Source organism: Mobula hypostoma, chromosome 6 (assembly GCF_963921235.1).
Source record: "Mobula hypostoma chromosome 6, sMobHyp1.1, whole genome shotgun sequence".
NCBI classification, from domain to species: Eukaryota; Metazoa; Chordata; class Chondrichthyes; order Myliobatiformes; family Myliobatidae; genus Mobula; species Mobula hypostoma.
The window spans coordinates 94,881,002-94,897,317 of record NC_086102.1 but is presented as its reverse complement, the minus strand read 5'-3'; the positions used below and the strand labels follow the sequence as shown (position 1 = coordinate 94,897,317).

At 44.0% G+C, this 16,316-nt stretch overlaps 1 protein-coding gene across 7 annotated transcripts in view; it reads right to left on the bottom strand.

The window, feature by feature from the left end:
• LOC134348215 (pleckstrin homology-like domain family B member 2) overlaps positions 1–16,316 on the bottom strand; it is a 308,822-nt gene that overhangs the window by 135,396 nt on the left and 157,110 nt on the right. For all 7 annotated transcript variants that reach the window (XM_063051250.1, XM_063051252.1, XM_063051253.1 and 4 more), the window contains 2 exons: positions 9,426–9,581; positions 5,666–5,776 (listed from right to left, as the gene is read on the bottom strand). In XM_063051250.1, coding sequence (XP_062907320.1) covers positions 5,666–5,776; positions 9,426–9,581 — 267 coding nt within the window. The remainder of the gene's footprint in view (positions 1–5,665; positions 5,777–9,425; positions 9,582–16,316) is intronic.

Genomic DNA, 16,316 nt, shown 5'->3' with positions numbered 1-16,316 from the left:
GTGACCATAACCCAATAGTATGTCATGTAAAAGTAAAACTTAAAAAACTAAAGAAGCAAATAACTGAACAATCCCTTGACTACTTGCAATTAATTAAAGAAAACTTAAGACAAAAATTTACAATTGAAGTAAGGAATAGATTTCAAAGTCCAGAAATAGAATCTGTTGAAGATGATAGCAATCATGTAGAAATGAAATTTTAATCTCTAAAGGATGCCTTGGTAGAGTCAGCAAAGTCAGTGATTCCTAAAAAAGAAACAAGCACAAAGAATAAATAGATGACAGATGAAATCAAAAATCTAATGGAGGAAAGGAGACAGAAGAAAGCAAATCCTGTAGAATATAAGTCCTTAGATAAAAAAGTTAAAAGCTTATGTCAAAAAGCCAAAGAAGAATGGTTAAACCAGGAATGTGAGCAAATAGAAAGAATCCCTATTACTGATCCAAAAAGGTTACATCAACAAATCAAGAATATCACTGGTAAAAAGCTCCTCTGTTCTTCAGGTGGATGTTTGAAAGCAAAGGACGGTACCATTATCATGGAAAAAGATGAGATTATGAACAGATGGACTGAGTATATTCAGGAATTGTCTGAAGGTGATCGAGGCGAAAAACCAGAAATTAAGGAAAACATTGAAGGTCCAAGTATTTTAAAATCTGAAGTTCGTAATGCAATAAATAAGATGGAGAAAGGAAAGGCAGCAGGTCCTAATGAATTAGTAATGGAACAAATTATTGCCCTTGAAGATTATGGAATTGAAAAACTTACAGATTTAATCAATGACATTTATGAGACTGGAATAATACCAGAAGAGATGAAAAAATCAGTATTTATCACTCTTCCTAAGAAACCTGGAGCAATAGAATGTGAATTACATAGGACCATAAGCTTAATGAGTCCTATCACCAAGATACTTCTAAGAATTTTGATGATAAGAGTTAAAAGTAAGATACAGGCTGAAATAGGCAAAGAATAATGTGGTTTTGTGAAAGACAAAGGTACAAGAAACACAATATTGATGTTAAGGATACTATCAGAACGAGCTATTCAAGTGCAAAAAGATTTTTTTGTTTGTTTTATCGACTACAAAAAGCATTTGACAAAGTGAAGCACAATAAGTTATTTGAAATATTACAGAAAACTCTAGATCTAGATTCGAAAGACCTCCGCCTAATCAGAAATCTGTACTGGGAACAAACTGCCGCTGTAAGAATAGATGGAGAAGTGAGTTAGTTTACAAAAATCAAGAGAGGCGTTAGACAAGGGTGTGTTTTCTCCCCGATTTATTTAATGTGTACAGTGAAACAATATTACAAAAAATAAGAGACACATTGGGAATCAAAGTTGGTGGTGAAAACATCAATAATTTCAGATATGCAGATGACACTGTGTTAATTGCAAGTACGGAGGAAGAACTACAAAACTTAATTGATATAATTGTTGAAGAAAGTAAAAAGTGCAAAAATGGGTCAATTTATCAATTGCAAAAAGACAGAATGTATGGTGATATCCAAAAAGAAGGAGAATTCTATCTGCAGGCTGAGAATAAATGGGGAAGACATAAAACAAGTAAAGAACTTTTGCTACTTAGGAAGCTGGGTGACATCAGATGGCAGGTGCGACATGGACATCAAAAGAAGAATAGGGATGGCAAAAGACACCTTTACGAGAATGAAGAGTATACTGACCAACACTAAACTAGGCATGACAACCCGCCTCGGAGTACTGAAATGTTATGTTTATCCAGTTACGTTATATGGCTCAAAATGTTGGACAATATCTAGTAACATGAGGAAACTAATTGTAGCAGCAGAAATGTGGTTTTTGAGGAGGATGCAAAGAATATCATGGATGAAACGAATATCTAACGAGGATGTCAGGAACAGAGCAAACACAAAAAGAGAAATAATGTATGAGATCATGAAAAGGCAACGTAACTTCATTGGACATGTGATTAGGAAAGAGGAGTTAGAATGCACGGTAATTATGGGAAAGATTGAAGGGAAGAAAGCAAGAGGAAGACAAAGACAAATGATGATGGAGACAGCAGCCAGAGAACTGGAAATGAATACCAATGAATTGATCCACTTGACACGAAACAGGAGTGTGTGGGCCATGGCAGTCAAAGCTCATGGCACCTGATGATGATAATGATGACTATCCTTTTACTCTTAATATACTTGTAGAAACCCCTTGGGTTTACCTTCACATTATCTGCCAAAGCAACCTCATGTCTTCTTTTTGCCTTCCTGATTTTCTTCTTTAGTATTTTCTTACATTTTCTATACTCTTCAAGTACCTCATTTGTTCCTTGTTGCCTATACCTGCTATACACCTCTCTCTTTTTCTTAACCAGATCGCCAATGTCCCTTGAAAACCAAGGTTCCCTATGCCTGTTAACTTTGCCTTTAAACCTGGCAGGAACATGCAAACTCTGCACTCTCAAAATTTCGCGTTTGAATGCCCTCCACATACTGAACACATCCTTGCCAGAAAACAACTTATCCCAATCCACTCTTCCTAGATCCTTTCTCATTTCCTCAAAATTGGCCCTTCTCCAATTTAGAACCTCAACTCGAGGACCAGACCTATCCTTATCCATAATTAACTTGAAACTAATGACATTATGGTCACTGGACCCAAAATGTTCGCCTACACATACTTCAGTCACCTGACCTGTCTGTTTCCCTAACAGGAGATCAAGTATTGCATCCTCTCTCATTGGTACCTCTATATATTGATTTAGAAAACTTTCCTGAACACATTTGACAAACTGCACGCCATCTAACCCTTTCAGTGTGGGAGTCCGAGTCAATATGTGGAAAGTTAAAATCCCCTACTATTACAACTTTCTGTTTCTTACATCGGTCTGCTATCTCTCTACAGATTTGTTCCTCCAATACTCTCTCTGACTATTGGGCGGTCTATAATACAACCCTATACTGTGATCACATCTTTCCCGTTCCTCAGCTCCACCCATATGACCTCTGTAGACGAGCCCTCTGGGCTGTCCTGTATACACACAGCTGTGATATTCTCCCTGACCAGTAATGCCACTCTTCCCCCTTTCATTCCTTCCCCTCTCATGTCTGAAACAACGGAACCCCAGAACATTAAGGTGCCAGTCCTGCCCCTCCTGCAACCAAGTCTCACTAATAGCAACAATGTTGTAATCCATGTGCCAATCCATGCCCTAAGCTTATCTGCCTTACCTACAATACTCCTTGCATTGAAATAGATGCACCTGAGAACATTTCTATCATGTACAAACCTTTGATTACTGTCTATACTTGCAGTTCTCACATGATCTTTATTCTCCTCCACCTCACTATCTGCCCTAACACTCTGGTTCCCCTCCCCCTGCAAATCTAGTTTAAACCCCCTGCCCTGAGCAGCACTAGCAAATCTACCCGCAAGGATGTTAGTCCCCCTCTGGTTCAGGTGCAAACCGTCCTGTCGGAACAGGTCCCACCTTCTCTAGAACAAAGCCCAGTTGTGCTGAAACATGAAGCCCTCCCTCCTGCACCATCTCCTTAGCCACGTATTTAGCTGCATTATCTTCCTATTTCTAGCCTCACTGGCACGTGGCACGGGTAGCAATCCTGAGATTGCAACCCTAGAGGTCCTGTCCTTCAACTTTGCACCCAACTCCCTAAACTCTTTGCAGGACCTCCTCCTCCTTCCTACCCACGTCATTGGTCCCTACATGGACCACGACATCTGGCTGCTCACCCTCCCTCCTGAGAATACTAAGAACCTGATCCGAGATAGCGTGAACCCTGGCACCAGGGAGGCAACAGATCATTCGGGATTCTCGATCTCTCCTACAGAACCTCTTATCTGTCCCCCTAACTATCGAATCCCCTATCACTCCTGCTCTCCTCTTTTCCCTCCTTCCCTTCTGAGTTGAGGGTCCAGTCTTGGTGCCAGAGACACAACCACTACAACTTGTCCCTGGTAGGTCGTCCCCATCAACAGTATCCAAAATGGTATACTTATTGTTGATGGGAACGGCCACAGGGGTGCTCTGCTCTTTCTTTCTGTTCCCCTTCCCTCTCCTGACAGTCACCCAGTTAGCTGTCTCTTGACTCTTAGGGGTGACTATCTCCCTGAAACTCCTGTCTATTTCTGCCTCTGCCTTACGAATGATCTGTTCATCCAGCTCCAGCTCCAGTTCCCTAACTCGGTTTAGGAGCTGCAGCTGGATGCACCTTTTACAGGTGTAGTCATCAGGAACAATTGTGCTGTCCCTGACTTCCCACATACTGCATACGGAGCACCCGACTGCCCTAACTGCTGCCTCCATTAACTACTGCTAAGTTAATTTAATTAATTAAAGGAACTTACCCGGCCTTACCTCACTGGGAGCAAGCTGGTCCTCAGCCTCTCCTTGCTGAAGTCTCTCGAGCCAAAGCCTCAAAGCTCCACTCCTACCCTGAGCCACTCACACACTGGCCGCTCCTCTTCAGTTACCCCTCCTTTTATTTGTCCCTGCCAATTATCTCAAGTACTCACTCCCTCTAATCAACACTCCGCTTAACCCTTCAGTTGCCCTCCAGGTTCCTTTTTAAAGCACACCCACCTCAGCTGCTTCCCAGCACTCAGCACTCGCTCTCCCGAGCCTCCTGCTCCTCCTCCTGCTGCGACCGTTCCTCGATCACGCTGTGATCACTGTAATCCTCATCTCTCTTTCTTTTGAGAACAAAAGTGAGTGTTCAACTCTTCACCCTTGTTTGGGAAGAGTCCAAAAAACTCCCCCAGCTGCCAACCCTATTTCCTTTAGGTCCTCAAACACGAGGAAATCTGCAGATGCTCCGGTCCTGCTCCTTCAGTGCTCCTCCTTGACCACCACATTGTCCCTCTTCAGCTTTCCCGCTTCCGGTTCTCTTATTTCCTCAGGATTCTGAAAGGGGCCATTTTATCCCACTGAATCTCAGCCTCAATGAAACTGTGAAGGACCTCTTCCTCCACTGGAATTCTCTCTTCTCCCTGTCTTCCACTGGGCAGAAGACATAAAAGCTTGAAAATGGAAGGGCGGCTTCCGTTCTTGAGCCTAATAGAGTCTTGAATCAACATTAAATATGATTTCTTGACCTCACAATCTACATTGTCACAGGCAACTGTTCAGATACGAGTGACAAAGACTATATCAAATTCAGGTGCACAGGAAAGGGTGATTTAATAGAGGCATTTTAAACGATGAATGGGTTTGATAAAGTGAATGGAGAGAGTGTTCCCCTCAACACCAAAAACCCTGATAGGGACTTTAAAAGAAAGAATTTGAAATCCCCTACTACAGGGAGTGATTGGGAAAAAATGCACGGATATATGTAATGAATGGCTGGACAAGTGGTTCAGGGAGAAAGGAATGAAGGGTTCTATTGATGGATTTAGATGAGAAAAGAAAGGAGAAGTGCGACTGAATCAAAAGTAGTGGTTTGGACAAGTTGGACTGAACCTGATTATTTGTTGTATGTTCTGTGTAATCCTGCCAAATGACTCAGAGTTCCCTCCACATTCCCATGGATTTTCCATCACACTCTGCAGTTACTGAGGAACCTTTGATGCCAATACTTGTCCTTGGTCACCCAGATGGTTAAAACAGAGCTCGAGCCATCACCCCACATTGGCATTCCATTTAACACCAGTCCTTTCTACACTTACTCTCTGCAGCATTACCAGCAGGCTGTTCTTCTCCTGTGTGAAGTGCTGGTGCTCCAGCTGGGCTTGCTGCACAATCTGATGGGCCTGACTCCTTAACGACACAATCCTTTTCTGGAAAACATGACAACCATCAAACTGTACAATTCATACTCGAATCTACCGGAGGAACTCATTTGCTCAGGCAGCACCTGGGCAGTCAACACTATGGGCTAACTCTTCGTCTCGTCTGAAAGATGGAGGGGAGGTAGTCGGTAAAGTGAAGGGGACGGGTGCAGCAAGAAGTGGCAGGCAGTGGGTGGATCCAGTTGAGGGGGTGATAGGCAGATGCAGGAGGGGAGATTGAGAATAGCGACAGAGGCTGGGAGGCGACAAATAGCTGCAGTTGTTGGGATCTGAGAGAGAGCAATGTGGTGCGTGCAACCAAGTGAAGGAGAAGGTTCAATGTGAGGAATGCGTTGGATGGTGGCCAGATGGAATGGGTGGAGCATGAACCGAGATATAGTGCAAAGCTTTTGCTGGCATTCCATCCAGAGAGATTATTCCAAACATCAGTACATGGAGGTAGCAAAAATAGAAACAGAGTGCAGCAAATTATGTTGCAGTTACATAGAAAGTGCAGGTAGACACATTCTTAAAAGCAAAATGGCCATTGGGTCTGAGGTGGGTGCAGGAGGAACTGAGCATATCAGGAGGAGAGAGTAAAGGGACAGAGTTTATCTGAAATTGTAAAATTCAATTATTACTAACTCAGTTTACAATTAACAAGTAAGGGAGAGAAATGTTAAACTGAAAAAATACCTGATTATTTTCCCTTATGGTAAAGTACATCCAGTGATGACCTATCAGTGTCTGACCTGAAGTTCATACTGGATAAAGTTGAAAGGTTAGCTTGATTTGTCATATTACATCGAAACAGACAATAAGTGTGTCATTTGCATCGAACCAGCAACAACAGTGCTGGTCAGCCCAAAGTATTGACATGTTTCCAGTGCTAACAATTCACTGTCTTAACCTGTATGTCTTTGGAATGGAGGGGAAAACCCACACAGTCACAGGGAGAACACACAAACCCCTCACAGGCAGCTTCGGGAATCGAACCCCAAACCCCAGTCGTACAGCTGGTAAAGCACTGCACTGTTTGATCATCGTTGGGTCAGAGTGACAGTTATGTTCTTGTTGAAGCATTGGCTAAGGTTTTAGCTCAGAGCTAGCTCCTCGGAGAGAGGATTCAAACCCATCACCTTCACGGGTAGTTCGCTCTGTACCATCACAGAAGTGGCAGCCATGTGACACAGAGACAGGAATTTTGTCAGAATGGCCACTGTGCCTTAGCTCAGGAAAATCCAAACCAAAAGCACTTCAAACAGGACTCACTGAAATGTAGGGCACAAACTTGGGGAAAAATGTGTATTTATACTGGCCCTGGTGAAAGGTTGTCACATGACTCACAAGCCAAGCAAAAACATACTAACGTCTTGGATCTGTGCACACTTTCTGTTGACTGCTTTTAGTTTGCACTCCCAATCAACATTTATGATGGAACCCACCCACCTTTACCCACAGTGAAATCACCTGTATCAGACATGTAGAACAGACTTGGACAAAAGTAGGCAGGCCAGACTAAGCTTGGCTTGGCACCACTTTGGAGAGGAGAAGTTGGTGTGGGGTCTTCCAGCAGGGAACTTCCTGTGCTCATTTCACACACTCCTCCATTTTTGCCTGCCCCCAAGTCACAACACAGTTATGATCTCCCACTCCGGCACACTACCTTCAATTCATAATGAGAAGGCTGCTTTACAACTTTACAACTGCATTCAGTTCTAGTCACCCCATCTCAGGAAGGATGTGGTTTACCAGGATGCTGCCTGGATTAGAGGTGTGTGCTACAGGGAGTAGTTGGACAAACTTCAAGTTTGGCCAGGTGGATTCAGAATTGGCTTGCCTGCAGAAAGCAGAGGGTCGTGGTTGAGGGAGTACATTCGGATTGGAGGGTTGTGACTAGTGGTGTCCCACAAGGATCGGTTCTGGGACCTCTACTTTTCTTGATTTTTATTAATGACCTGGATGAGGGGGTAGAAGGGTGGGTTGGCAAGTTTGCAGATGACACAAAGGTTGGTGGTGTTGTAGATAGTGTAGAGGAATGTCGAAGATTGCAGAGAGACATTGATAGGATGCAGAAGTGGGCTGAGAAGTGGCAGATGGAGTTCAACCCGCAGAAGTGTGAGGTGGTACACTTTGGAAGGACAAACTCCAAGGCAGAGTACAAAGTAAATGCAGGCTACTTGGTAGTGTGGAGGAGCAGAGGGATCTCGGGGTACATGTCCACAGATCCCTGAAAGTTGCCTCACAGGAGGATAGGGTAGTTAAGAAAGCTTATGGGGTGTTAGCTTTCATAAGTCGAGGGATAGAGTTTAAGAGTCGCGAGATAATGATGCAGCTCTATAAAACTCTGGTTAGGCCACACTTGGAGTACTGTGTCCAGTTCTGGTCACCTCACTATAGGAAGAATGTGGAAGCATTGGAAAGGGTACAGAGGAGATTTACCAGGATGCTGCCTGGTTTAGAAAGTATGCATTATGATCAGAGATTAAGGGAGCTAGGGCTTTACTCTTTGGAGAGGAGGAGGATGAAAGGAGACATAATAGAGGTATATAAGATATTAAGAGGAATAGATAGAGTGGACAGCCAGCGCCTCTTCCCCAGGGCATCACTGCTTGATACAAGAGGACATGGCTTTAAGGTAAGGGGTGGGAAGTTCAAGGGGGATATTAGAGGAAGGTTCTTTACTCAGAGAGTGGTTGGTGCATGGAATGCACTGCCTGAGTCAGTGGTGGAGGCAGATACACTTGTGAAATTTAAGAGACTACTAGACAGGTATATGGAGGAATTTAAGGTGGGAGGTTATGTGGGAGGTGGGGTTTAAGGGTCGGCACAACATTGTGGCCTGTACTGTTCTGTACTATTCTATGTTCTTAGAACAGTCCAGCATAGAAACAGGCTCATTGGCTCACGATGCCTGAACAAGATCTCTTCTGCCTACCGATGATCGATATCCCTTCATTCCCTGCGTTTCACATGTTTCTCTGATCTTGCACACTACTTTCATATTTGCTCTGAGTGCTATTATACCACCATCCTGGCAGCCCTTCTGAGGCACCCACCATTCTCTGCATTAAAAAAAACTTACCCTGTACATCCCCTTTAAACTTACCCACTTCTCACCTTAAATACATTCTCTCTAGCATTTTACATTTCTACTTTGGGACAAGATTCTGAATATCTACCCTATGTAGGCTTCATAATTTTATAAACTTCTTTCAGGTCTGCCCTCAGCCTCCAACGCTCCAGAGAAAGTTTGCCCAATCTGTCTTTGTGGCTCATACCCTTCAATCCAGGCAGCACCCTAGAAAACCTCTCTACTTCTTTTCCAAAGCCTCCACTTCCTTTCTAAAATGGGATGACCGGAACCACACCTGAAACTCCAAGTGCGACCTAGCCAAGGTTCAATACAGCTTCCTGACTCTTATATTCAATGCCTCAACCTACGAAGGTAACAATGCCATGTGCCTTCTTTACCACACTATCTACTTTACAAACTTTGTGGACGAATTATGAATAAACCTTGGGACAGGCACAATTACAAGAGTCGCATTGCACTTCAGATCAACAAGGGGATTATTCACATGATTTTATTCTATCCCGCCCCTCCTTTCCACTCCATCTCTGTGGAAAGACTCTCTCTGGCCACCATAGCACTCACCTCCCTGGTGACAATGCTCTTCTGGTACTCAGACACCTCACTCAGCAGCTGGTTGGAGAGGATTTCTTTCTCCTCCTCAAGTCTACTCTCCTGCTCCAGCTGCTGGAGTTCCAGGTCGTCGTATCGTTTCACATCAGCATCCATCTGTTCGCCGTCCTGTGGGTACACAAGCTCGTCAGGCGTCAGCACCACTCCATCGTTTCCCCTGCCAAGCCAGCGTTCACACATCACGCGGGAGTGCAGGAGGAGCTGATTCACCTCCATGCCAGCCTTCATGCATCACACGGGAGTGCAGGAGGAGCTGACTCCCAACCACATACAGTACACGCAGGCCGTCTCACAACTCAGAACAAAATCAAGCACAGAGAGGTCACAGTGCAATGAAAAGCTTGCTTCCAGCTGCACCACAGGCATATAGGTTTGGACAAAACACAGAATATAATCTGTAGAACATAATACTATTTGATAAAATTATATTAGGCAGTGAAAGATGAAAGAATAAAAGATGATGCAAGAACAAGACATTAACTTAACAAGTAGGAAGAGTTTGAAACAAGCTCATAGCTGTTCAAGAGGTGGTCTGCAGTGTTCCATTGCTGAAGTAGGGGAGGGTCATACAGATTGGTTCATGAAGCTGATGTTTGTTGGATAGCAGCAACCCTTGAACCTGGAGGTGTGGAGCAGTTCAAACTTCAAAGGCTCCTGCGTGACGGTAGCAGCAAGACGGGGAGCATGACCCAGTGGGGATCCTTGCTGGTAGATGGCAGGGCTTCCTGTGATGGTGGTGTACAGGGTTTTTTTTTGTGTATGTTAAATTTACAATGGCTTCTTTGTTATGTTATACTTGAGAATGCTTCTTTGTTACGTTAAACCCTGAGAAAGTCTCTAGCTGGACATATGCTTGGGTTAATACAGACAGCAGGGTGCTATCAGCCAATGGGTGGTCATGTATTGTTTTTTTCGGGTGATAATGCTGTCTCATATGACTGGGAATGGGGGTTTTTGGCGAGGAGGCGGGAGAGAGAGACAGAGGATGGACCAGGTGCTGTGAGTCTGCTAACAGGGTCGGACCCCGAGGAGGGCACTCGGCAAAGAGAGGAGACAGAGAAGAGAGGACTCATGTGGAGCGTCTGGACGACCACCATTGTTGGTCCCAGGCGGCCGGTCGAGGTGGTCCGAGGGGTCGCAGGGTGAAGAAGAAGGGTCCTGAGCTCCAATTGTATGTGCATGAATAGATTGAACTTTGATAAGTGTGGCGCCTTTTATTTTCCTTTTATATTTTATTCTCTATTAATTATATAGTTCCAGTAATATATATAAACTGTAAATCATTTAATCGTATCTGGTGTATTGTCTGTTATTTGGGCGGGGTGGGGTACATCACACAGCATCCACACAAACTAATTACCCAGTTTGGCGGGGCCGAGGCTGTTTCCCTAGACGACAGCGAGCCGAGCGACCCTGAGGGTGGCCGGGGGCTACAGTGGGGAAGCTTGTGCCCATGACAGACCAACCTCTGCAGCCTCTTGTGTTTCTGTGCATTGGAATTGTCAAACCCGGCCATGATGAAACCAGTCAGAATACTTTCAGCAGTGCATCTTCAGAAGTTTGTTAGAGTGTTAGTGACATGCCAAATCTCTTGGAGCTTCTTAGAAAGCAGAGGAGCTGCTGTGCCTTCATTGTGATTGCACCCATGAGGACTGGTGTAGGGATAAACACCAGGCTTGTTTCCAGCGAGGCTGTGGTACTCAGTCTGTGAACACAGAATCCCTTACTGTCTCTGAAGCGGCAAACCAAATGTTGACATCTCCCAAGTGACTGACAGGACCAAGGAATTTTAGATACCTGGCAAACACAAGATTTGCTGGAAATGTGCCGCCAAATACTGGGAAGGATAGAGCCTGCAATTTTACAAATTTCAACGCTGGAGGATTTGGATCTGAAGGAAATTCTCATATGATGAAGGTGGGTTTCAGCCCAACCTTTTGTAGATTTTTACTCCAAGCCAGCTACATGAAAGCTCGTGTTTATTTTCAACCTCCACATTTATTTTTTCAGCTGTTCCCACGGATGTGGAACTCTGAACTGCAACGTCCGGCTAGGGAATGTTTTTAGAATTCCAGTGAGAGTGGCAGTAGGGGCAGCTGTGAGAGACCTGACATGTTATACTCGGAAACATTGCTCAGGGTCAAATGATTTACCTCATTAATTTCATCTCAGATTCACAAGGAGACTGAAACAAGCGTCCAATGCCAAATGGAGTGCTGTCGAAAATGAATGGAAGATAACTACTTATGATATTCTTACTTAATAATAATGTTCAGCTATTCTGTGCTTTAAATCCATTTCTTTTGGGGTTGTAGTTAGGGGCAGTATTTAAGTTCATCCAGGTTACAGGGTGGAGGAAGTAACCTGAGGGCACATGGGAGGCGAGAGGGAAGGAGAGGAGAGAAGAGAAATACAGCAATGAATTTTTCCAAAGCTGGCTCGCACCTCTTGGCAACGTGATCTCAGCAGTCCCAGTAGGCCAGCACCCGAGCAGTACTGAGACCCCCATTACACACTCTTCCTACCGAGGCTCACACCTTCCATTACACACTCTTCCTCCTACCGAAGCTCACACCTCCCATTACACAGTCTTCCTCCCATTGAGGCTCACACCTCCCATTACACACTCTTCCTCCCACCGAGGCTCACACTACCCATTATACATTATACATAAGGGGGTGGAGCTCAGGAGGGATAATGGCACCTAACGGCGACTCCTTTGTTTGCATCTTTGGAAACAGCTCTATTTCTATCTTTAATATCTTTATTTTTTCCCTTTTTCAGGGTTCTTTTTAAGACCCTGACCTGGAGTTACACACAGGCTTCAGTTCATTGAGGGAATGGGACCCGTTCTCGGGGTTCCACGACTGGCCGCTATTCGACGTGCCAAGTGTTTGGCCTGAGAATCTCAATCGTGTTCTGAAGCCTAAGATCTCAGGGCTCTGGAGACGGGCGGATCGAGGGTCGGTGTCACGGCAGGAGACTCGTGTGTCGTCGGGGAGGCCGGAAAATCTTTCGTCATGGGCCCGAAGACCCGAGGTCTTTGCGATCTTCAAACACAGAGCTCGAAAAAAGCAACAAAATGGACTTTTAACATCGTAAACCAACGGGTTGTTATTATGTCTCTCACTTGCTGTGAAAATGGGGGACACCTCCTGCTCCCTTGCCTGGGAGAGAGAGAACCTGTGGTTTGTCAAATGTCAGATGAAATGCGAAGCCTTTAGGGTAACTTTGGTCTGTGTCTTTGCTATTGCTTAGCATACGCTTGGGTTCAGTGATGGTACTGACATGCATTTATTTTTGCTGGTGGGGGGAGGGGGATCGTTGCTCGCTGCCGCTTCCACGCGAGGGGGGGAGCGGGGGGGGGACTTTAGGGTTCTGATGTTTAATTGTCGTTCATTCTTTGGGGCACTTCTCTGTTTTCGTGGATGTTTGCAAAGAAAAAGCATCTCAGGATGTATATTGTATACATTTCTTTGACATTAAATTTGACCTTTGAATACAGGTCTGAAGGTGTTATATTTGAATACACGCAGTATATGGAATAAGACAGATGATCTTGTAGTGCATTTAGAGATTGGCATGTATGATGTTGTGGGCATCACTGAGTCGTGACTGAAAGAAGATCATTGTTGGGAGCTTAAGATCTAAGAATACTCATTGTATAGAAAGGACAGAGGGGGTGGGTGGGGGGCTCTGTTGGTAAAAATGAAATAAACTCCTTAGAAAGAAGTGACATTGGATCGGAAGATGCAGAATTCTTGTGGATAGAGTTAAGAAACTGCAAGAGTAAAAAGACCCTGATGGAAGTTAGATACAGGCCTCTGAAGAGTGGCCAGGATGTGGGGAATAAACTGCAACGGTGGACCGAAGAGGCATGTAAAAAGGGGCAATGTTACCATAGTCATGGAGGAATTTCAATATGCAGGCAGACTGGGAAAATCAGGTTGGTGCTGGATCCCAAGAGAGGGAATTTGTAGAATGCCTACGAGATGGCTTTTTAAAGCAGCTTGTGGTTGGGCTGGGGAAAAATGTAATTCAGGATTGGATGCTGTGTACTGAACCAGATTTGATTAGGGAGATTAAGGAAAAGGAACCCTTAGGAAGAATGAGCATAATATGATAGAATTAATCCTGCAATTTGAGAAGGAAAAGCTAAAATCAAATGTGTCGTTACAGTGAAACTACAGAGGCACGAGAGAGGAGCTGGCCACAGCTGACTGGGAGATTGACATGCAGTGATGGTTGGTGATTCTGGGAGTAAAGGAAACTACAGAGCCGTGAGAGAGGAGTTTGCCACAGCTGACTGGAAGATTGAAATGCAGTGATGGTCGGTGATTCTGGGGGGAAATCAGAAGATGCCAGATAGATACGTACAAAAAGAAGTATTCTAAAAGGAGGATGAATCAACTGTGGCTGACAAGGGAAGTCAAAGACAGCATAAAAATAAAAGAGAGGGCATACAATATAGTAAAATTTGGTGGGACACTAGGGGATTGGGAAGCTTTTAAAAACCAACAAAAGATAACTAAAAAACTAATAATGGGAGAAAAGATGAAATATGAAAGTGAGCTAGCCAATAATATAAAAGAAGATGCCAAGATATTTTCAGATATGTAAAGAGTGAAAGAGAGGAGAAAGTGGATATCAGACAGCTGGAAAATGACGCTAGAGTGGAAGCAATGGCTGCCAAAGAAATGCCGGATGAACTGAATAAGTATTTTGCATCATTCGCCACTGCGGAAGACAATAGCAGTGTGCCGGAAATTCCCAAGTGTCAGGGGGCAGAAGTGATCGTAGTTGCTATTACTAAGGAGAACTTTCTTGGGAAGCTGAGGATTTGAAGGTAAATAAGTCACCTGGACCAGATGGATTACACCTCAGGGTTCTGAAAGAGGTGGCTGTAGAAATTGTGGTGGCATTGATAATGATCTTTTAAGAATCCCTAAAATCTGGAATGGTTTCTGAGGACTGGGACATTGCAAATGTCACTCCATTCATTAAGAAGGGAGGGAAGCAAAAGACATGAAATTACAGGCCAGTGATTGGGCAGATGTTGGAGTGCATTATTTAGGACGAGATTTCAGAGTACTTGGAAGCACATGATAAAATAGGTTGAAGTCAGCGTGTTTTCCTTAAGGGAAGTGATGCCTGACAAATCTTTTGAAATCCTTTGAGGAAATAACAGGCGGGATAGACAAAGGAGAGTCAGTGGATGTTGTGTACTTGGATTTTCAAAAGGTCTTTGATAAGGAACCAGACATGAGGCAGCTGAATAAGAGGCCATGGTATTATATGAAAGACACTAACGTGAGTAGAAGACTGCCTGTCTGGCAGGAGGCAAAGAATGGGAGTAAAGAGGGGCTTTCTTGGTTGGCTGCTGGTGACCAACAGTGTTGATCAATGGTTGGTGTCAGGACCAATACTTTTCATGCTATATGTCAATAATTTAAGTGACAGAATTGATAGCTTTATGGCCAGATTTGTGGATGATATGAAGATTGGTGGAGGGGCAGGTAGTGCTGAGAAAGAGAATCTGGAGGAGAACTTAGACAGATTAGGAAAATGGGCAGATGGGATATGGTGCAGGGAAGCATACAATCGTGGAATAAAGGCAGAGGCTATTTTCTAAATGGGGAGAAAATTCAGAAATCAGAAGTGCAAAGGGAATTGGGAGTTCTTGTGCAGGATTCCCTAATGGTTAATTTTCAGGTTGAGTCGGTAGTATGGAAGACAAATGCAATGTAGGCACTCATTTCGAGAGGACTAGAATATAAAAGGAAGGATGTAACATTAAGGCTTTACAAAGCACTGGTCAAAATGCACTTGGAGTACTGTGAGCTGTTTTGGACCCCTTATCTAAGAAAGGATGTGCTAGTATTGGAGAGAGTCTACTGGAGGTTCATGAGAATGATCCTAGGAATGAAAGGCTTAACGTATGAAGGAGGAAGAGGGATCTCATTGAAATCTATCAAGCACTGAAAGGCCCAGATAGAGTGGACATGGATGGAAAGGATGTTTCCTACTGTGGCAGAGTCTAGAACCAGAGGGTGCAGCCTCAGAGTAGAAGGAAGCTCCTTCGGAACGGAGATGAGAAGTAACTTCTTTAGCCAGAGGGCCGTGAATCTGTGGAATCCATTGCCATAGATGGCTGTACAGGCCAACTTATTGGGTATATTTACAGCACAGGTTCATAGGTTTTGATTAGTAAAGGTGTCAAAGGTTATGGAGGCTGTGGTAGAACAAAGGACCCCACAGAAAATCCTGGCAATTCTGGACAATGTTTCTCACCCTCTGCATGTCACCTGAGTGAACAGAGCAGTACTTTCAGTAATAGACTAAGACAACTGCGCTGCTGCAAACAGCGCTATATGAGGTCATTCTTACCCTCAGCCATTAGGCTCTATAATGAGTCAACCTATAGCCAGGGGAGTGAACTTGTAATCTTTGACTTGTAAATCTTTTCATTTGCATTTCTAAGGTAACTTATTTTTATTCTTTCGTACTTCTCTTCTAGTATTTGTATATCTGTGCACTTGTAATGCTACTGTGAAACTATAATTTCCTTTGGGATCAATATGTCTCCATACATCCCACCCACTAGAATTAACATAGTAATTCAAGTTCAACTTCAATCATCAATCCACCATACATGAATAAAGCCAAGAGAAACGGTGTTCCTCTGGGGCCAAAGTGCAAAACACATAACTCAAGCAGTGCACATGGTTTCAATTTCAGAAAAACGTACGGTCACCAAGAATAAAAATAATATAGCCCACTCCCCGAGTGGCATGACGGTAGAACTGATGGTAAGTTGTCCTGGTCCAGCTTGTTCTTCCACTG